We start from the raw sequence: 22,750 nt of genomic DNA, 5'->3' as shown, positions 1-22,750 counted from the left end.
TTATAGAGATTTTTCTAACACAGCGCGGCGATTTTTACACAGCGCGGACATTTTTCTAACACAGCGCGGCGATTTTTACACAGCGCGGACATTTTTTCTAACACAGCGCGGCGATTTTTACACAGCGCGGACATTTTTTTAACAGAGCGCGGCGATTTTTACACAGCGCGGCGCTTTTTTTAACACAGCGCGGACATTTTTTAACACAGCGCGGCGCTTTTAACACAGCGCGGCGCTTTTTTTAACACAGCGCGGTCATTTTTTTAACACAGCGCGGCCATTGTCGTTTTCGTCCACCGTAGTATGGCCACTTACTCCGCGGGGCCGGCGGAGTACTGTCAATATGCGTGAACAGTTCAGCGCGTTCGTCGAGAGTTCGGAAAGCGATATTTCTGACATTGAATATTACTTTTCCCCGACTGAAATCAAATCATACCAATTTGAACCAAGATATGTAGTAAAGGGAAAGAAACTCCACAAATCGTTTATACATTGTTGTTTGCGCACAGGGGATTCAATCTCCGATGATGACGATGATGATGATTAAATATTTAAAAATGAAGATAAATAAACATATATTTGGACTCAGTAAATTTGTTGTTATTGTTGTTGTTATTGTTGTTGTCGTTGTTGATACTATTTGCAGAAAAGAAACAAAGTATGCGCTGCAAATTTCAACACAGCCTAACTATAGGCCTACATGTGCGTCGCAAATTCAACACAGCCCAACTATACATTTGCGTTGCAAATTCAATACAGCCCTAACATTACCTGTATTGAATTTGCAACGCACATGTATAGTTAGGCAGCAACGCACATGTATAATAGGCTGTATTGAATTTGCAAACGCACATGTATAGTTGGGCTGTGTGAATTTGCGACGCACATGTAGGCCTATAGTTAGGCTGTGTTGAAATTTGCAGCGCATACTTTGTTCTTTTCTGCAAATAGTATCAACAACGACAACAACAATAACAACAACAATAACAACAAATTTACTGAGTCCAAATATATGTTTATTTATCTTCATTTTTAAATATTTAATCATCATCATCGTCATCATCGGAGATTGAATCCCCTGTGGTTTGCGTTTTGTGTGTGATAGTAACACTGTAAGTCAGCGTGCGAAATTCACACTAACCTGATGGCCCGAGACCAGCCATATTCATGCTGGACCAGTAACTCCTGAAAGATGTCCTACTGCTGCTAAAGACGCGGGCCAGTAACTTTCACTATATGGAATGAAGTTTACTCAAACGTTTTGCTAAGCTAAATACCTGATAAAATTATTTAGAGATACGAAAGTTATTCTTTCAAGAGATTTGCAAAACGTGAAATTCGCAAATAAAAACTAAACAGACTGATCGGTACTGCATCTAGGCGAATGACCTTACCTCACCTTTTCTCGCGAGAGAAGTGGCGCTATTCAATATGCTCCCCATTTGCTAAGCAGGTGTTCGATTCGTGAACTCCTTGCGGTCATAAAAGGGTTATTGTTTAGCGTATCGACCATGAGGTAAAGTGGATTTCCAGGACACCGCGACATTGCACTTTTATATGAAATCGGACATTTACAGCTACTAGACAACACAGTATCGAAATTAGAATTGTTTGGTCAGATATGTGAGTTGGTGAAGTCTCCAATGACATTTACCCACAGTTTTATCTTACCAACTGAAAATTCATTTCTCAAAATATGTAGACCCGCGAACATAGAAACTATTTTGCTCCTGCAGATCCATCATGCTATGAGTATAACCTTCGGCTACCTGTATTTGCTTCCTTATTTATAAAAAAATAGCCGTGAAGCAGTTCCGGTTTCTTGTTCGTGACTGTGTTTCAACCTTTCACCACCACGGTTTAGCCTAAACCTGTTTTTTTTTATTATAAGTCTGACCTTTACATAGGGAAGGGGGGCATGACTGGTGAAACGCCTTTAATAACAATCGACGCTGTTACATTTATCCACGATGACAAAACAAAAGAGAGATAACAAAGATTATTCTAATTAGTGGGATAAGGCATCACTAATGAAGGCACGGTAACGACACAAAGCATGAACAATATTGCTACCAAATTCATGAATGTGCATAAGCTTAATCAAAAAAGGATATTATTGAAAAGTTAATGGTTTTAGACTTGAATAGATGTACTGCGGAACAGAACGTGGCGACGGAACTATCTTACGTAACACATCATATGTAACATAGTACCGGCCTAGTGCATAATGCCAATTCGCGAACTTTAGGTAATAATTATAATAATAATATGAATGAAATATCAAACCGCTTAACAATGAATTTCAAAATCGTGCAAAATACAATTAAAATAAAGTACAATAAAAATGTTCCAGTTGAATGCCAGCAAATATATTATGAATGTTCCGTTAATTGTCATATCAACAATACATCATGATACAAACATTAAAACGGTGACTTAATCATAATGCATACTGAAGAGATACGTTCCGTGTGAAAGAGTTCCACCCCCCCCCCAAAAAAAAAACTTCGAAGCACTAATAGAGGCATGTTTTCGACACGTTTCCATACTTATGAACCCATGAATAGCAATCGAATGCTTTTACTACAAAATACGCGACATTTCGGTCGTAGTATATAGGCAAAACCAATTGAACCTTTCGCCAACGGACATAAGCAGACCCCGCGACCCACTTCCGGTCCGTGGGATTTAAATTTATGAGATGTTTGAAAAGAGGCCACGGATAGTGATAATCTAATTTCTTTTGGAAAGGCATTCCATAAAGTGGGACTTGCACCAGAGAAAGAACGATAACCGAAGTGTTTCTGTTCCCAGTTCACTGGCTCCAAAATGGTTGTGAACGACAAGGGTGTCAACCGTTTAGGAACGTGAACTGTCATGGTGATCAGATCGGAAAGATAAGCAGGTGATTGATTGTGCAAAATGTTATATACAAAAAAAGAAGAATTTTGAAATTAATTTTAGCTTGGATATGCAACAAGTCTAGCTCCCGCATCACTGGTGTGATGTACATGTGTTCATGCATTTTGAGGGTGTAACTTGACGTGCAGCAGAATTTTGAAGTAACTGCAGTTTATTGAGGCATTTGTCTCCGATACCAAACAGCACCGAAGCAAAAATCTGAGTACTCATATCAGTACAGCGATCAAGATCACGGACGGATTTAGCGTGGTAACATCAGTTGTTCAAACCCGAAGAGACGTCGTCAACTGATTTCTTGAACTTTGAACAGTAGTGGACCACTTCTGTCTTCGCATCATTTAAAACCAAACAATTTTCAACCATCCTTTGACAAATATCGTCTTTACAATGTTAAACCATGAACGGTGACTATGAACGGCACTTAGAAGTCGACCGATTTCTCATATTTAAATCAAGACAACTTAACATTATTCCCTCTTAAATCCTAAATAATAAAATTGTAGGCCACCTTGCAAAATTCGCAATACATGGCCACCTTGTCTCAAATTTACAATTCAACATGATGGCCGCCAATGTCCGTATTAACCCTATGAATTAAAGAAGTGATTTTACCGATAGCAAGATGGCATAGAAACGATTTTTTTCTTTCATTTATTTCTTTTTACCCCTATAGTATGGCAAAGAAGGGAAGGGCTAGGGGATTATCACTGTTTCGAAAATCTGCCCTCGAAGCGCAACCACATATTTCACGTTCCAGCACAGTCCTTCAGGGAATGACCGTGGTTCTAGCTAGCTGCAGTGGGTCCCAGGATTCGGTTTATTGGCAGAGTGGGTATTGATCGAGAGGTGGTTCGTTGAATCTTGAGAAAAAGAAATGAAATCACTTGCTTCGCTTTCTCGAGCATATCTTTTATTTTATACAAACTTTTTTTGAAAGTTGGGCGCAAGTTTGGTTTCATTAGCGATTGAACGCGTCACATTTGAGTCTGCGCAGTAGAGAGGTATAACTTTTGCCGTATTGGGCATTCACTCCACTCTTGCAACTCACTCCAGATGCAAATAGTGTGATGCTGGCTATCGCTTTCACCCCAGTTATCATGAACACCCCCAATGAAACTTTTCATCTGAAAACAGAACACAAATCACAGATATAGGGAGCGTGCGTGCTTGAACGAAGTCGTGTATCCATCTTTGATCAAGCATGGTTGCAATTGAGTATGACTGTGTAAGTGAAGGTCTTCACAGTTAGGAACTATCGGCCCTTTTGTGTAGAGAATTTGGTGTGTCAAATCTATTTACTCTCAAATCAGCCCATGTTGTAGCAGTGCACCACAGTTCCCAATCGGACCAGAGGAAAGTTGATGCGAAACCAGAGGCTTTTCTCTCGTGAACGTTACGTGAACGCGTGGAATCCACGTGCATATTCTCGTTGCCGTAATACGGCAACGAGAACATGCACGTGGATTCCAGGCGTTCACCTTCACGTAACACGTGTAGTAGCCCGAATAGCCCTGTTATTATATTGAAACTTCAGCGACGGATGCGTAAAATGGGAGCATGCCTAAAGAATTCCATTAGGTCAACAAAAGATATAAAGTGCACAACAAGGATGTTACTTTACGTAACAAGTCGAAAATTTTAACAAGACTTGCAAATGAGTGTTTGGATCTATATCCTATAAACATGACAAAAATTACCCGTGTATTTACGACAGAGTACTGGTATCTCCTCAGATTACAGTCCTGTGAGCAGCATTTTTTTTCTATTGTTGCCATGGTTTTACCTGATGATTATAAAATTGCTTCTGGTGTCATCGCAAGTCGTATGAAAAAGGTTTTACTTAATATTATTCATTCAGACCAGAGGGTTTTCTTAAGGGTAGATACACAGGTGAGAACACAAGCTTAAATTATGACGTATTATTGACGTCACAGTTAGATAATGTCCAAGGCTTGCTCGTTTTGTTAGATTTCGAAAAAGCCTTTGATACTTTATCCTGGAAATTTATTGATAAAGTTCTCCACCGGTTCAATTTTGGAACTCATTTCGTAAATGGGTGGATGTATCTAGAGCATCAAACATTACAAGTTGTGTTATCAGTAATGGTAATTTCTCCCATTTCTTCTCTTTAGAGCGAGGTGTTCGTCAAGGTGACGTGATCCCTTATCGCCCTATCTTTTCTTTCCATGTGAGGAAATCCTCGCACATGAAATTCGAGCAAACCTGGGCATTAAAGGTATTTGGTTTGGAGAGAAAGAGTATTTACTTGGTCAATATGCAGATGATATGTTCTTATTCTTAGATGGTTCTGAAAATTCTTTGAGGAACCTTTTGTATGTTTTGGAGTCCTTTTCACGTATTTCTGGTCTCCGTGTAAATTATGACAAGACTAAGCTAGTCTGTTTTGGCTCGAAACGCCACTCTAGAGATGTGTTACTTCCAGATAGAGATCTAGCGTGGACTGATGAAAGTTTAAGTGTATTAGGGATAATATTTAATGTAGATATGGAAAGGTTAGAAGAGTTAAATTTTTCGCAAAGGGTGGAAGGTGTGTCATTGTTGCTTGATAAATGGTCATGGCGTCCTTTAAACTCTGTGTGGGAAAATAACCATTGTGAAGACGCTTGCATTAATTCAGTTGATTCATATATAATCAATTCTCTCCCCTTATGCCGGATAATGTAATGCATTCTTTAATTCGTACCATTTATAAATTTATTTGGAGCTCAGGACAAGATAAAATCAACAGATTAAGCTCTGCTGCGACTATAAGCAAGGGAGTTTGCGGATGACACATTCCAACTTTTATACCAGCTATTCATGCTTCTTGGATCCATAGATTGATGATAATCAGGATTGTCAATGGGCTCATTTATTTAGAGCCTTGGCGGGGATTAGCCCTGATTGTCTTGTTTCTTTCTCAACAGAAAAGGTGAGAGAGTTTGTAAGGAAACGTTTTATTAAGCATAAATTTTGGTATTCGACCTTAGTTAGTTGGTCCAATACTAAATCTAAGACAAGGAGAGTTAGTGTGCAAAATCAGTGTATCTGGTTTAATCCTGAAATCAAAATTAACAATAATACAGTCTTTTACCCTAATTGGTACCAACATGGGGTTATTTACCTTTCCAATCTAGTAGATGATTCAGGTTCATTCATGAAATTTGCAGATTTTTGTAATAAGTATAATTTTACACCAAATTTTCTTCAATACTATGGTTTGATAAATGCCATACCAATGTCTTGGGTGAGAGAGATCAATGGATTGGGAGTTTGAAATCAGGAAGTAATATCGATCTACACGTTTTCCATCCAAAGGGTTCTTGTAAAAAAAGCTATGTAATTTTATTGGAGAAATATATGGATGAATACCTGAAACCTATGAAGTGTTTACACAAGTGGGAGTTGCTTTTTGGTAAACTAGAGTTTAATATGTATTTTGCTCAGCCCTTTGCCATTACAAGATACTGTAGCTTGCGTAATTTTCAATTCAGAGTTCTCTCTCGAATCCTTATAACCAATAGGTTTTTGAAAATTAGACAGATTGTCGACTCCGACAGGTGCAGTTTTTGCGGAATTTATACGGAGAGTCTTATTCTCTATTTTTTTAATGTGAACATATTCTCGAGTTCTGGCATCAGATAGAGTTGAAACTTCAAAATACTTGTGGTATCACCGTTGAATTCTCACCGTTAGAGGTTCTCTTGGGCATAATTTCCAAGCCCCATTCTCCGTACACAAAGTCACAATTGTATGCGTTGAATTATTTTCTCCTGTTAATTAGCAAATTTATTTTTAAATGCAGATACGCAAAAGTCACGCCTAATTTGGCTGGTTTAGGTTCCTACTTAATGACCTAGACTGTAAGGTACAGTCGTGTTGGGGCGCTCCGTACCTCCGCCCCAAAACACGACTGTACCTTAAAGTCTATTAATAACCGTGCAAAAATCAGATATTGTACAAAAGAATGTGATGGAAAATGATCTTCATGAATATTGGGATATGTTCAATGGATTCTTGTAATCTGTAAAAAATGAAATGGACACTTTTTTTCTGCCAAGTGACAATAAAAAAAAGTTAAAAAAAAACATAGACTCTGAAGCGATTTTCGAACGCATTTCTATCGTGATCTATGCTAAAGCAATAGTGTCTCCGATTTTTACCTAAAAAACAGCTTAGCCTGCGTTTGATCCATCCTCCGCGCTGAGTTTGGTCATGTTATTCCTTACATGCGATTACGTCGCGTTACAATCGAAAACCAGAAAATTTTATTTCAGGTGAACCTACCGAAACAAGCGAGTAGTTCTGAACGCGTACAGTACGATTTTTGCCGGTAAAACGACGTCTCACTGAGTGAAATCGAGCTAGGGCGTCCTACGTGCTTGTTTGCGTTTATACATAAATAAACGGACTCCCCAGCAAACTGATCATGAACAAGTGTGAACGTGCCGATTGTAGCCGAGGATTGCCGGCTTTTAGTTACCGGCCCGATACTTTGGGACTTATAACGTCATAGCTTTCTGAAATCTAAGAAGAGGCTACGCACAGAAAGTTGTAGATTGCCTTTGATCTTTGCGGCAGTTGTCCGTCCCACTCGCTCTAGGGTCTATATAATCATGGAGGTACTAATGATATAATAAACATGCTTACTGAAGGATGTATACAGAGGTATAACTGCTAACTAATTTGTGAACAAGTTTAAATTTGACAAGGTATTAAAATCACGTTAAATGTTGGCAGTGAGTTCATAAAGGGAAGATTTCTCAGAAAGCGGTATATGTCACGATTTTCATTTTAGATGAGTGAAAGTTATATGACGAGTACTCTATGGGGTGACTGTGGTGTTTGATTAGTCGTACGCGAGGAGTGATGTGAAAGTAATACAGGGTATTATCGCGCGAAATCACAGGTGAATCAGGCAGAGGCTGGCTCTCTTCTGCGCAGACTCAAGTTTACCTTCCAAGTTTGGACAAGGTAAATCAGTGAGTTCATAAAGGGAAGATTTCTCAGAAAGTGGTATATGCCACGATTTTTTAGACGACAATGAAAGTTATATGACGAGTACTCTATTGGGTGACTGTGGTGTTTGATTAGTTGTACGCGAGGAGTGATGTGAAAGTGATACAGGCGTGTACCACGCGAAATCACAGGTGAATCAGGCTGAAGCTGGCTCTCGTCTGCGCAGACTCAAGTTTACCTTTCACGTCACGAATACTAGCATAGACAGTATGTAGAAACTGTCAATGATACTCTGGGGTCCAACTGAAGCTGAATGCAGTGACTACTGCGCAGACTCACGGAAACGTGTTCAAGGTCGATGTGACCATGGAGGTCACAACCAGGGTGGTAGGAACTGGCCTACCTCCATGCGTCAACAAACACTGGGGCTTTTCTTCACTCTGCAGGTAAACGAGAGACCCTTTTACCTCCATGTCTTCACTTAGTCATTTCTCGAGATCGAAGGGGTCCCTTCGTAAGCAAACGTCACACGTAAAAGTCAATATCAGAAATAATACTGTACAAAATTGAAAAAGCTTAATCTCGGGACTTGACCAATACGTAGTTGGGTGCAATCGCTAGGATTGGACGTTTCCATTCCTTTAGCCGCATCGTATCTGAAATGATCATGCTGATCGTGACAGTAACTGCTATCGGGTATCTATGACGTAACACAGAATCAGACCACCAATTCTTTTCTTTCGCCATCGGCCAGCGGAAGTCACTGCAACGCCTACCGTGTTTGTACAGACACAGTCGTCATCTCTATAGACCTTATTCTTAAATGGCGGACGAGATCTCGTTTAGCCCGAGAAAGCGCGTGAGTCGTGCTTTGGGGGGCAACTTTACTTCCGGTTCGTGAATACTAGCATGGTTTACAAGTCATGCATGGCGTACGACAGTGATGAGCAGAACACAGCCGATCTTCCTAAAATTACTCTGACCTACAAAATACTGAAACGGTGGAAGGTGTCTGAGCTGAAAGCATTTCTAAAGGATCGCAATATATATCTCTCTACGGTTCGATCAAGTTCAAGAGGACTGGACGACTTAAATGTATTCCTAGTGGTTTTGCCATGGAGAAAATGAAAGAATGGTGACTCCATGCGGCAATACAAAACTCTGCGATCCTATCGACTGTTCCATGCAGGCTACGTACAAAACATAGAAGCTAACAATCAAACTAGATTTTGAATGTACCGGTAATAAAGGGAAAGCGGCTCCCCACATCGCATACACTATTTTTAAGTTCTCTTTTTTCATGTTTTACCTTGTGTGTTCGGCTATTGGTGTAGATATAAGACATGGCTAGATATAGCCGTAATCGGGCTGTCGAATGAGAGTGTGATCATTTGACGCTACGTTTCGAAACCAAATATTTCTGTCATACATAACAATCTATATATCGAGTATAATATTGATACTAGACAACACAGAAAAGACTTGCTTTGTGTCGTGGCACGCCAGATATTTGCGAAATTGCCGATATTTTACCTCAGGCTGGGACTCTAATAATCTATACTAGACAATTCCAAAATGACTTTGCCTTGCGTCTAGACACACCCGATGTGTGAAATCACAGATATTTACTTCGTCTTTATCGGCAATTGGGACTCTAATATCGATACTAGAATGACTTGCCTTGTGCCTTCGGCACGTCTGCTCTATGTAAAATTGCCGATATATATTCGGAACTCTAATATCGATACTAGTTGATTCTAGACTGTCATATCGCGGGTAAATATCCAATAATATATATGAGATTTTACCATCTCACAGATCTTGACAAGCCCGACTTCCTCAATCCGACTATTACTTCGATACTAGACGATACTATACTTGTCAAATTGCGGGTAAATATTCGATGTAGCACTTTTCATTAAATGTTTTGACTTTGTTGTTAAAGTCCTCTTCTTTGTAACATGTCCTCATGATCAGGCCCTTGAAGGTTGATTTTGGATGACATGATTTTCTGTGTAAGAACTTAAATGTATCTGTTGGTTTTGTGTGTGTTCTCGTGTCCAGTATGTTTTTGTTGTTGTAAATGACTAGATCAAGATGTGTTATTTTGTGTGACGAACTTTCATATGAAAATTTGAAAGTAGGATGCATTTTGTTAATTTAATAGTGTTATGAATTCGTGGAGTTCGTGTTCTGTTCCAATGAAGATCAGGAAAATATCGTCTCTGAATCTACACCATAGTGATATTTTTGTTGTGTGTTGACGTATGATCTTCAGGCATTACAGTCAACTCGCACCTAGCTTTTCCAACCCGCCCAGAACCAACTCGCCCGATTCCAACTCGCCCGATAACCAACTCGCCCGAAGCCAACTCGCCCGTTGTTTGAGATGGGGTGTAGTTGTAGATTCCATGTACGCTATTACCCGATGGCCCGAGGCCAGCTATTTTCATGCCGGGCCAGACGTGAAAGACGTGAAAGACTGTCCCGCTGTTCCTGAGGACGTGAGCCAGTAACTGCAGTAACTATCCCTATAGCCCGGTGGTGGCAGTCCCCGGGTTGGTGGGTACCCATGCGCGTTACCAAATTCAAGGAAAAGGGGGTGTTTTTCTTCAGTCATCTCGGAGATTCTAGATCCGTGAAATCGAGAAAAAGGGGTACTTTTTCAGTGTAACCTCCGAGATTAGGGGTAGTCCTTTCATAATCTCCCTGGGACACTAAATCTGGTCTAGTCTCACCCACAAAGAAAATTAAAAACAGTACCGTACGTTTGTATGTACATATGACGTATACATGCCCATCACTTATGAATGTGACTAAAATCAGGTGAGGACAAACATTTGTGATGTATGTACATGTATACAAAGTCAACCTCCAGGGTCAACTCTGGAAGTCAACATACTAACCTCATAGATTTCGAAAATAAGGGTATGTTTTTTAAAGCTAATTTGTCCCAAATTTGCCACAAATAGGGGGTGTTTTTCTCAGAAATATTCTAGGAAAGGGGGTACTTTTCAAACTTGAGTAACAAGCATGGGTACCCACCAACCCGGGGACTGCCACCGCCGGGCCCTATAGCCTACGTAAAGAAGTCACACGAAATTTATTCTTTCAAGAGATTTGTAAAACGTGAAATTCGCAAATAAAAACTTGTCCGTGTTGGCACATATTTCAAGCCGGCACCTGTGGTTCTCAATGTTAGAAATATTTGTTGTCAGAAATAAAAGGTACTCAAAACATTGCAAAATAGTATCCAGTCGGGTGAGTTGGCATCGGGCGAGATGGAATCGGGCGAGTTGGTATCGGGCGAGTTGGAATTGGGTGAGTTGGTTGTGGGCGGGTTGTTTTTCAGAATATTAAAAAGTTTATGAATGCGCTACAGGAATCGTGTCCACCCATGACTTCCATATGATGTACACACGCATGGCTTCCCGGAAGTAAAGTTGCCCCCCAAAGCAAAACTCATGCGCTTTCTCGGGCGAAACGAGATCTCGTCCGCCATTTAAGAATAAGGTCTATTGTGGTACGACAACAATGCTTTCTATAACAGCGAAAGCGAGACTTACATGTCCGTTCACGTCAGTTTATGTCCTCGTTATGAAATACATGTATATTCGATCTCATCTGGTAACTTTATCTCGTGCAGTCGGTCTGAAAGATAGGTAAGTCATCGATAGCTCTAGCATCTATTTACTCACATTAATTCGAAAAGGCTCAAAGTAGCAGCATTTGCAAGTGACTAACAAAAAATATTCAATGTGTTATCTCGTGGAGGATGGTTGCATGACAAATAATTAATTTTTCAGCATTTTGAACGTTCGCTCTTAAGTTAGATCGCGCCTTGGGGACTGATTTTCAGAACAATGACGTTCTTCAATTTGATTTCCGTTTTTTTTTTGCTATGATATGTAGAGATCCTTTTTTTAAAAACAAAAAGGAAGTAGGATGTTCACCGACTTGTTTTCATACTTTAATTTAATTCCACAGAGATAACACAGAGATAGGCAGCCATCGTAAACCTCAAATTTGCTACGTTTGATATTGTAGCCCTGTACTTCGAAATTTCGCACGGCGACCCCAAATTTTCATTCGCAATTTCATGATAGAATAATGTTGAGTTCTCCGGAGCAAACTATGAGAGAAAAAGGGTAAGACCTTGATTTTCGAGGCACGATCTACCTTAACACAGTGACACAATTTTCTCTATCTGAAATCCAGTTTCGTTCGACCGTTAATCTGCTATGTAGAAAACCCCTGCACAGCAATTCCGAACCCAGCAAGCATTTTTGACGTGCGTTGTTTACTCGGAGAATCTCTCAACGCCTGCTGTTTCTGTAGATTCGAAATTCATGCAACGCATATGGTAGACAGCAATGCTAAACAACAAATCCACAAAAGTGAAGGGTTCTTAGAAAGTCACAGATGTAGCGTTTGATTTCAGATGCATAGGTTTCGGTATATTTTACAAGAGAGTGGTAGAATGTATCGCCCCGCGGCCCCGACAAGTACTTCCGGTAACCAATCAGTCGGGAACAATAGCGACCGGGGGCGGGGGCGGGGGAGGGGGTATAAACGATAAGGCCCTATTAACTTATAGTGTGGTTCACAACAATGCCGATTTCGGGAAGCGTTGACCTGCATTGCGTCCATCCAGATCCTCCCGAGGGTCTATGGTCCATCACGGTCACTCCGTAGTAACTGGGTGTGTTTTCACGTGCAACTCAGACATATTTGTCTGAGCGTGAACAAGGCACTTATATTACCAAAATTGAATGATTGCCCAAGACAAGAAATTATAGACCAAGAAGCAATGAGACAACGGAGCAAAATCTTTGAATCAAGCAATCTACTGGTAACTGTAAAAGCCAGTAAGAAAAATGCCGCAGAAGGGTAAATTTTGCAAAGTTTGCAGTAAGTGTCCGTTCATAATCACTACCCGAAATAATAAAAAATCTGAATGCTGAATGTAGTTACTCTCCCGCCCGTGAACATCAACTTGTCTTGTAAGGAGTCCGATACAGGACATGCAAGTTTTCACTTGCAACATGAATTATTCGGCCTGGGCCCTACGTAGTGACAGCCTTGTACGGGAAAGCGCTTCAGACCTTGTAGCCGTGACCACATCGACCGCCAATTTGAAGGGCTTCCAAACACCGAAACAAAAGGTTGCTAACAAGGCATGATACGCCATTGTGGCCAAGTCATTGTAAAAAAACCACTGTAGTATAACTTTATATTTGATTTTTTTTTAGTTTTTCCTAAATTGATGTATGCGAATTCAATACTGAGAGATTTTCATTTGCGCTGTAGGCTGTATTTATGGCAGTAACTTTGTGAAGCACACTTCGTTATCAGAGCAGAGTTTGAACACGTTTGCCAGCGGCTTGCTGTCACGTCGCAACTTCGGGGCATGGGCGGCTTGCGGCCAGATCATGCAGTCCCCATCCACACATCGTCCATGAGTCGTTTCAGTTTTTGAGTGAGACCTGGCAGATCATATGAATCTGTCTGTAGGATTAGCAAAGGTGGCAAACGGTTGCGATCGAATTGCGTAATTACATGTAATGATAGGGCAAATCAAACATTGTAACTAACCCAGTGTTTGCCTGGGAGGAGAACTCACTAATGCGAGAACCAGGGATTGAAAAATGCGCCTTTAAATGTCAATCCACAAATCCAAACTGAGGTCGTGGGTTTCTTCGAAAATATGCTCAAAAGTACGTTCACAACACAATGCGATCACAGGAGATACAGTAGGTCACAGCTCCGACCAAGCCCCCCACCCCGACTCGGACGTTGTCGGGACTGTTCTCACGTATTTTTATATGTCGAAGCCGGATTAGGGGCGTTGCTGATCCGGCGAAAACATTTTCTTTAGAACCCCATTTGAATCACGTGAGAACAAGACTTATAATGACTGTTTACCTTAAAATTTAAGTATGAAAAGCGAACGTTATCAGAGGAGCCTATAAAATCGACGCTTTCTGAAAATAGCTTGATTCATGGTCCACCATTGGATTGACCTAGATTTTATGCAAATTTAGGAGTGTTTAGGAGTGTAGCTGCCAAAATATAAGGCAGTCCCGTCGGAAAGAGATTAATTTTCCTGAAAGATGGAGGTCCCCCAAATCCGTCTATTCTCTGCAAAAATACTTGTCCTTTGGAGAACAAAGACCGAAGTGCGTTCACCTCAGTATTTTAATAACTTCGCTTAGTTTTTAGCAATTTAACACAGACTTGGCCGCCATTTGGATTTAAAAGGACGGGATAGTTTTGCTTTCTAATTCAAAGCTCAGACTATTACAACATTAGACTAGAAGCCGGTATTGTTATAGCTAGGTTGGAACGTACGTGGTACTACTACTAGATGATCAGATGAATGAATGCCGTCACGTGATAGCCCTACAGAGACTGTAAGACACAGTCGTGTGCGGGCGTTATGCTCCTCCGACCCGGACAACACCATACAGATCGCACGCACATGACTCTATCTTACGGTCAACGTCAGCTCAAAACCACCTATCAATCTTCAGATCATTCTCCGATAGCTTCTGAACTATAGTTGTATGAGTTCGAAGTAACCCCAAACAACAGAACTTCTTGTTTCCTTTACAGTGCAAACGACGCCATGGCCGCGGCGAATCTCAAAAGCATCTACGACGATATGGATTATTACTTCGAAACTTTTGAAGTTTTCAAGAAAGCGGTCAATTTGGACTACATCATGGAACAGTGGCATAAGCAGTGGCCTGTTATAATTGATAGTATCGACTTCGAACCCAGTGGTGACGAAGCTTTCCGTATGATGACAGTTGGTTCTGGAGAAGGTACACACATTTACTTCCATATCGCCCCTATCATAATACCAAAGAAAAGAAATGCTTCTGGTCAGGCCTTTCTTTAATAAATGGTGCGGTGACGCGAATTCTTTTAAACTTTTTTCCCGTTAAGAGAGGGTCAGTTTTATAGTTTTATCAATATAGCCACATTTATACTGTTTATGCAGTCACTGATCACGCGCTCCAAAAAAATTTCTGAAGCAGTACGTAGTTTGCCGTGGCTACCAGCCACAAAACAGGGAGAAAAAAAGGGTGACGCGCTGTTGTTATTCAAGTGACGCGCGCGCTGACCAGAAACATTGGGGGGGGGGGGGGGGGGGGGGGGCTAACACGCTATTTTGTTATTTTGTTTGAAGGTACATTGCGCTTCTATGACGGTTCTCTAAACTCTTCCATTCTCTGACGCATTAAATTTTCGAGTTTTCTTGAAAACGAAAAGAACAAGATGTTTACCGTCTTGTTTTCACCAAAAAAACCTTAAAATTTTCTCGATCGGCTTAACATAGACGATTGGCCATTTATAATTTCAAATTTCAGAAAATTTGATTTATTAAAACTTTGCTCGGTGACCCCTATGTTTTATGTCAGTTTTCAGAGAGACTTATCCAACATTGAGTAAAGTATGTGAAAAAGATGAAAAATTTCCGTGGCGCAATCTAACTTAAAGGGACTACTTAGACCATTTTTTTTCATTATCCTGTTTCTGTGTATTAACTACAATTTCCTATCCTAATCTATATGTCATGCTGAAATATCCGGTATGCTGCCAGTCAAAAAGCCTGTATTACTGTAATAGCCATTGTTATTGTAGACAAAAGAATTCTAGTCTTGACTTGAATACAATTCTGAACAATAAGAGTGCTTATATACTCCATAGGTTGTGTTGATCAGCGAAATCCTACATGTAGGTATTCAAATCATGGTTGAGGGATGTCAACTGGAGAATATAGTTGAAACTCAGAACATATATTCGAAAAAAAAGTTACAGCTAGTGGAGCTTTTAGCAAAAACTTATTTTCCCATTTCTTTTTAAAAAATCCCGCGTCCTGAACTAGTATACTTGTCAAATTCTCTTGACTCTTTCCTTGTTTTTTAATTTCGTCACAAAACCGATTAAACATTTTAGCGAGTCTAAATGCTACAGTGGTGAAAAAAATATAAACGGTAAAGAAGTGGAAATTGTTGTATCTGGGTTCAGTATGTTGGACAATAAGTTGCGATGGGAGGATAACAGTAAATGCCAACAGCGCTTGTTCTTCTTGAGGAAATTCAATTTTTTCAAAGTTGACAGAAGGATGCTTGTGCTTTTTTACAAATTATGTATTGAAAGTGTCTTAAGTTTTACACTCATTTGCTGTTTGGAAATATACAGTGCAAGGACAAACTTGATAAAATTGTAAAACCCGTACTAAAATTATCGGAGTACAACAAACCAGTCTCAGTACATAGTACAAAAAAAGTTTTACACAAAGCAAATTCTATAGTCAGAAACCATCACCATCAACTTTACCAGGAATTCATTATTTACCATCTCGTCGGCGTTTCAGGGTCCGAACAAATAGATCAAAACATTTGTTCATTCCCACTGCAATTTCTGTACTGAACCAAACCAGAAACGACTAGTGATCTGCGCTTTAATGCGTTGCAACGTTGCTGACTTTTCTTTTTTAATATCTTTGTAACTTTTTACCTGGCCGCTGTCGTACAAAGAATTGCCCCCATTTTGGGATAATAAAGAGCTATCGAAAAACACAACAGCTGAATTGAAAGCAATGACATGTTTGAGACATGTAATGAATATTTAATTTTTGTAGCTATGACAATAGAAAGGAGACAGTACATGTAGGTGTACATGTTAATATGAATTGCAAATCATCAACCATCGCGTTGTGCCGAACCGTTCATAACGTCACAATTGGATTAGATAGCCGATAGGTCACGAACTTTAAGTTTGCCTTACATTTTGAGTCGGCAATTGACCTGTAACCCACTAATTGAACAGTAAGAAATGACGTTTGTTGGGGGTATTAGAATACAGAGAGAAAAATGAATGTTGGAAATTGTTTGAAACTATTTAGGGCGTTGTCGGCGCACTGACACTATTGATTACTAGTGACCTCGCCTCAATACAAAAATGGTACAGTTCGTGGCAGGGGAACGGGGTTGCACCACAGGCGTCCGGAGCGAGATGTGTCCACGATCAAATATCACAGCCACTTGATGAATTGAGAGGGCGCTGTCGTTCGTATGAATTAGGGGACCACGACATCTCCGCCGTTTTCGTTCTTGCTTTCCGTTAAATCCTCTTTTGTTTTTGTGATTTTTAAGTAAACTTCATTTGCATAAGTTCACAAACAAACAAGTGCTCTTTAGCAGCCCATATGTAATCATAGGGAAAAGTAGGCATGTCAGCGTTGACCTCCACAAGATCTAGACGAACAGAATCGTGGCTGCAGATTTTAATGCTAAAAACATTCGCTGAACGCGGTACGATCTCTGTACTTGCATGGAGGTATTACTCCCCTAATACCTCCATGGTACTTGTATGTATTCTGCGTCGACCCACAGGGACATGATAAGGGCCAATTAAAATTTAATAAAGCATATAATAATAAAGAATATACTATTAAACTTATTTCGTTGTGTACAAGCCTTTTTCCCTTGTCTCCCTGTTTCCTAGCTCTGAACACAGACCCTGGAGCGAGACCAGGGTCTATGGATAAAGTAAACACCCGTCAAACCAGTGCGTGTATAGCTGATACACGTACTGGTTCGATGGGTGTTTACTTATCAAATAAATCCGCTGATAAGGTCCACAGATTAGGTAATTAGCAAGTGTTAATAAGGACATTTGAGAGTTTGTATTATGAATTAGCCACTGATAAGACCAAGTGTGGGGTCGACGCAGAATACATACCAGTACAGAGATCGTTCAACAAATACTTTCTGGTGGTCCAAACACTATAATTAGCAAAAATCTGCAGCATTGATTCTCTTCGTCTTGATCTTGTGGAGGTCAACGCTGACATGCCTGCTTTTCCTTGTGATGTAATCAAAGCGCCACCGTTGAACAAGTGATTGATATGCAAACCAAAAATATTGAAAAAACGGTTTAGAATATGTCTGAATAGTAGTTACATGTAGCTCGGTCTCACCCTGCATGGTTTCTGTTTGCCTCTCCCAGGCGACGTAGAGAGCAATATCTTCCCCTACATCCTGAAGAGACACCCTAAACTCCATGTGTGTGTCATCGAGCCATCACCAGAATCGGTGGCGCTGTTCAAGAAAAAGGCCAGTAAGCTGCAAGAAACCCATCCAGGGGTGACTTTCGAGTGGCATGTGAAAACACTGGAGCAGTACCAAGACGAGGAAGCGTCGGACCGGTTCCATCTGGTTTTATCCGGCCACAGCCTGTACTACATCGAGAAATGGGGAGCGGCGGTGAACACCATGTACGGTTTCGTCCGAAAAGGTGGCAACTTGGTCATCACAATTTGTAATGGTGAAAGTAAGTGAGACTGGGAGATATTGCCTCATATTGGGTATCGCATTAGTCAAACAGAAACTTGAACGTGCTTCCTCGAATTCTGTTTCTGCTGTTCTGATTTTTTTTTCACTCTGAAATTTGAAGTCGCCGCTTTCAACTTTTCTGATAAACCTGCTTTTGCCCCCCCCCCCCCGCATTACTTATGTAGAACCGTAGACTCAAAGAACGTAGTATCTAACCCGTCTACTCAAACAGCCTAGTAGGGCTAAGAAATTGTGTTTCGGTAATTGACCAACGCTAGTTGAAAACCACCAAACTGAAAATCATGGAAATTTTGAAAAATTCTCATTTTTTCCTCATTCGGATAAACAAAAAATTGGAAAAAAATTCCGACCTTCCCATATTTCTGAAGGACATGTTACAGGGAAGGCATTTCCTTTCAGGCCGTACTGTCGTTGGGATGAGCTAGAATGCATTGCCAGGCACCACTAGATCTCGACTAATCTATCAAAATCATCATAAAATATTGTCGTTTAGGATGTTTTGGCCTTAACTGTCCCGCGTACCCGTGGTAGCAACAACAATCGTACTAACACGCTGACTATGTACATGCTAATTCTATTCCCGACTATGACGACATAACTCACATGGGGTATCTGCATAAGAACTTGCCATGATAACATACATACATACATACATACCATACATACATACATACATACATACATACATACATACATACATACATACATACATACATACATGCATGCATACATACATACATACATACATACATACATACATACATACATACATACACAGACAGACAGACAGACAGACAGACAGACAGACAGACAGACAGACAGACAGACAGACAGTGTCATTTCAAGTAAACAGTTTGTTAACGTAATCAGTGACGGATTACTGTTTCCACTTTCAGGTCCAGCTGGTAGACTTTTGAGAAATTAAACGAGTTGGGAAGTGAAATGCATTCTTTATTATCCACACAAATCAAAGGGCACTTGGCCAAGGAAGGAAATGAAAATAAGAGTTATCCCAGAGTTCTGCCAATCAATATTGATGCAGTTTTCGATGACAAGTCAAAGGAGGGAAACATGCTTCTGGATTTTCTCTGCCATCGCGCCCACATAAGACAAACAGCGCCATCTAGTGTGTTCGCGGAAGTGATGTCATTCATCGATAACAATTTGGTTGTGGACGAAAACGGGGTTAAATGGTTCCACGCAGATGAAGAGGAGCTTGTTATCAAAAAAGTATGACCAGAAGGGAACTGAATTTTTTGGATGGAGTTAAATAGCTAGCTCTGTGTTTTAGCTGACTCACAGACATTAAAGCCACAACAATGAAAATTACTTGCACTGTTTTATCGATTTTATTTTCAAACCAAAGTTAGTTCATCTACGTGTGCTGATGGACGTGTACCGAACTATTACTGCACACTCATTTGGACTGGGTGTGTAAGTTAGCTCGATTTGGTTCATTCACATGTTCCAACTTCCATGAAACAAACATGACGTCATATTAAAGGCACAAGCTCTGCGTTTTTTAGTATTTTTTTGATGATTTTAGTTTGTAATAAAAAGTATTATATGTTATTGTGCTTACCAAATGATGTATTATGGCCAATTACTGCACTCATGTGGTAAAAGGAACAGCGCGATTCATACATATAAATCTTTTCATAGTTGCAACTAAGAAAATGATGGTGAGACCCGCCTTAAGTAGTCCCCAGGTCATCTTAAATTATAGCGACGCTGTAGCATAATACATTTCTATGGGATTTTCTGCTGTGCTGAGTAGCTTTTGTCTTTTGCTTGTCGTCGCATCTGCACGACGTTCCACTTTGTGTTCTTTGTCACATGACAAGCATTTCAACAGGGCGGTCAGTTTGAATTGACCGATTAAGGGACCAACCTTTACTTGACCGAAACGTCGTCAAAGAATGACACAGAAGGCCATTTACAGGTAAAATGTCTTCATAGAGCGAAGTAAAAGGATGTTCAAGGGAAATTTAGTGATATTATGGAGCAAAACAAAATACCCCAAAATGCAGAGCTTGTGCCTTTAAAGTGGCCGTGGATCATTTAAACATACGCACGGTAAACGCAACTAAAAGCGTTTGGCTTCACCCCCCCCCCTCCCCGTCCCCTAAACGAAAGTTTGGAAGTGCGAAAATCCAACCAAGCTTCACTCTGTATCAGCATTCCTACAACCGGTAATTACATCAAGGTACGAAATTGCCACAAAATGTAACAATGCGGTAACACACCAAATCTTTATAATTTGACATATACGACCATACCTGCTACACACCAACAACATAGCCCGATATTTTGCGATATATAAAAACGTTGTAGCGAGATGTTGCAATACAAAAGCATGTAGTGCGATTTTTGCGCACGGTAATTGAAATACAGCCACTCCCCCCCCCCCTAAACACAGAAATTGCGTTTACCGTGCGCGTGTTTAATACTTTACCCCTTTAAATCCTGAATGCACGATCTGTTAATAGTAAGTTGTTGAAAATCGCCGGAAATTGAAAATGACGTTAATACTTTTGATTTAGGATGTCTGCTTTCGACTTATGAAAGTCTTCTAGATTGTTTTATCATTTATTGGTCGAATATAAAGACTATTTGAGGAAAACGGAGGATATTTTGAGATCGATATATTAAAACATGTCTGTCTGTCTGTCTGTCTGTCTGTCTGTGTATGTATGTATGTATGTATGTATGTATGTATGTATGTATGTATGTATGTATGTATGTATGTATGTATGTATGTATGTATGTATGTATGTATGTATGTATGTATGCTGCATGCATGTATGTATGTATGTATGTATGTATGTATGTATGTATGTATGAATGTATGTATGTATGTATGTATGTATGTTCTGTTTTCTCTGTTTTGCATTTGATTTTTTGTCCTGAGAAGCCACATGTTTGATGCCTTTGAATATCTATTTGGCAGAATCAAGGGACCATCTGATGCAAATTTGTTCAAATTATGACGAAATTTGCACTTATGGCTCTTTCGGGCAATTTTTTTGTCATTTAATCAATTAACATTTTCTCAAATGTGCTATGTAGAGACAGGATTAATATTTGGCACCAAAGTTACCAGTGAGAATAACAGCGGCAATTTCGTATTTGAGTTATGGCATCATGTATGAAGTAGTGACCATTTGCTTGCTTATTGAAGCAGCTTTTTCAGAGGTAAAAATATGGCATTGTGGAAATGTGAGTTTGAGACTAATTGCAGTCTAAAAAGCCAGATCAATGAGTAATCGGGAAGAAATTTGCAACAAATGATTCTGTTTTATATTTTGTGTGGATATTACTGAAAGGCATATGAAGATTTTCATTCAGGTATAGCAATTAATCCAGAAAACAAACCGTATTAGACGTTATGGTGTCCATATACATAACAAGTAAAGAATCTCACATGAATTTCATTATCATGCTGATTATAAAATCAATGGTTTTTTTTTTATAATTAACAGTTCATTTTTCACTGAGAAAGCAATTACAACCAGGCTTTTGTAAATAGAATTCTAATTGACAATTTAAACTTGTCCAATATCCTATTTTGAGGTCGTAAACTTTGCATGAAGTATGAGTATCACCTTTATGTTGTAAACATTTCAATCCAATATTCCTAGCAATTATGTTTTGTACTGCATTCGTTTCTTGTGGCAGTAATAACTCTTGAAAGAATGGTTGGAATGCAATGAAAATCAGCCAACATATGTGAAATTAAATACTTTACAAAATAAACCTCAAAAAACAAGGTCATCCAATCATGTCATAGTAGAAACTTGACGGAAAGTTGTGAAATTTATTAATTTTTCAATCTTACCGAGATGACTATGATTTAATTTATATTGACATGTTATACAGTCATAGATTTAGGTTCATATTGTAATACATATACATCTGAATGCTCCAGAAAAAATTCGGTTGTTGTATGCCCTTTCGTTCAATAGATATCTTTGCCACAAATTTCTCATATTTTTAACCCTGAAATTGTCGCCATGGCAACCGAATATCCGGTTTTCCCCCTGCACTGCATTTTACCATCTACTGCAACAAAAAGATGACAAACTCTGAAAACAAGGTACTACACGGTTAGTGTTTTAAAATAGCCCCTACAATAGCCTTAATGTAAGTCTCACATTTGATCATTCACTTTTTGTTGTTCGTTTTTGTTGTTTAGTTATTTCTATTTATTTATTTGTTTGTTTTTGTTTATTCTGTCTATTTTTTCTATCTTGTCAATTTTTTCTTTTTTGTCAATTTTTCCTATTTTTTGTACTTACTGTTTTTTAGTGAGAGTTACCTGTGCTCGGCCTTCCTCTTTTACAATGAAACAGGTGGACTGTATGTTTTAAAGCGAGTATGAAAGGAGAATGCATCGCACCTGAAATTTTTACAATAATGTCTATTGTCATCAGGCGCCCTTCACTGACGGTTTCTGCAAATTGTACCTTCTGAAAGCGTAGGGAACTCTCACTGAATAA

At 39.6% G+C, this 22,750-nt stretch overlaps 1 protein-coding gene and 1 long non-coding RNA gene across 4 annotated transcripts in view; both read left to right on the top strand.

Annotated features, from left to right (window-relative positions):
• LOC139139954 (uncharacterized) overlaps positions 1-22,750 on the top strand; it is a 241,835-nt gene that overhangs the window by 22,277 nt on the left and 196,808 nt on the right. The window lies entirely within an intron of this gene.
• LOC139139921 (histamine N-methyltransferase-like) lies at positions 8,217-19,580 on the top strand. Of its 3 annotated transcripts, none has more exons than XM_070708888.1 (4): positions 8,217-8,327; positions 14,497-14,708; positions 17,905-18,228; positions 19,148-19,580. In XM_070708888.1, exons 1-4 carry the CDS (start codon positions 8,248-8,250, stop codon positions 19,174-19,176), a joined length of 645 nt encoding a protein of 214 aa, XP_070564989.1. In that variant the 5' UTR covers positions 8,217-8,247; the 3' UTR covers positions 19,177-19,580. The 3 variants fall into 3 exon arrangements, with proteins under 3 accessions (XP_070564989.1, XP_070564988.1, XP_070564987.1); XM_070708887.1 differs by lacking the exon at positions 8,217-8,327 and adding an exon at positions 11,409-11,539; XM_070708886.1 differs by lacking the exon at positions 8,217-8,327 and adding an exon at positions 11,409-11,543.

Source organism: Ptychodera flava, chromosome 9 (genome assembly GCF_041260155.1).
Source record: "Ptychodera flava strain L36383 chromosome 9, AS_Pfla_20210202, whole genome shotgun sequence".
In the NCBI taxonomy this organism is placed as follows: domain Eukaryota; kingdom Metazoa; phylum Hemichordata; class Enteropneusta; family Ptychoderidae; genus Ptychodera; species Ptychodera flava.
Note: the sequence above shows the minus strand (reverse complement) of the source record. Positions and strands in the feature narration are given on the sequence as shown.

Excerpts from the sequence above, each read along its gene's own strand:
- LOC139139921 (XM_070708886.1), top strand. The coding sequence starts at position 11,416 with ATGCTTTCTATAACAGCGAAAGCGAGACTTACATGTCCGTTCACGTCA. Across the intron at positions 14,709-17,904 it reads GACAGTTGGTTCTGGAGAAG|GCGACGTAGAGAGCAATATC; the intron begins GTACACACATTT and ends TGCCTCTCCCAG. Across the intron at positions 18,229-19,147 it reads CACAATTTGTAATGGTGAAA|GTCCAGCTGGTAGACTTTTG; the intron begins GTAAGTGAGACT and ends TTCCACTTTCAG.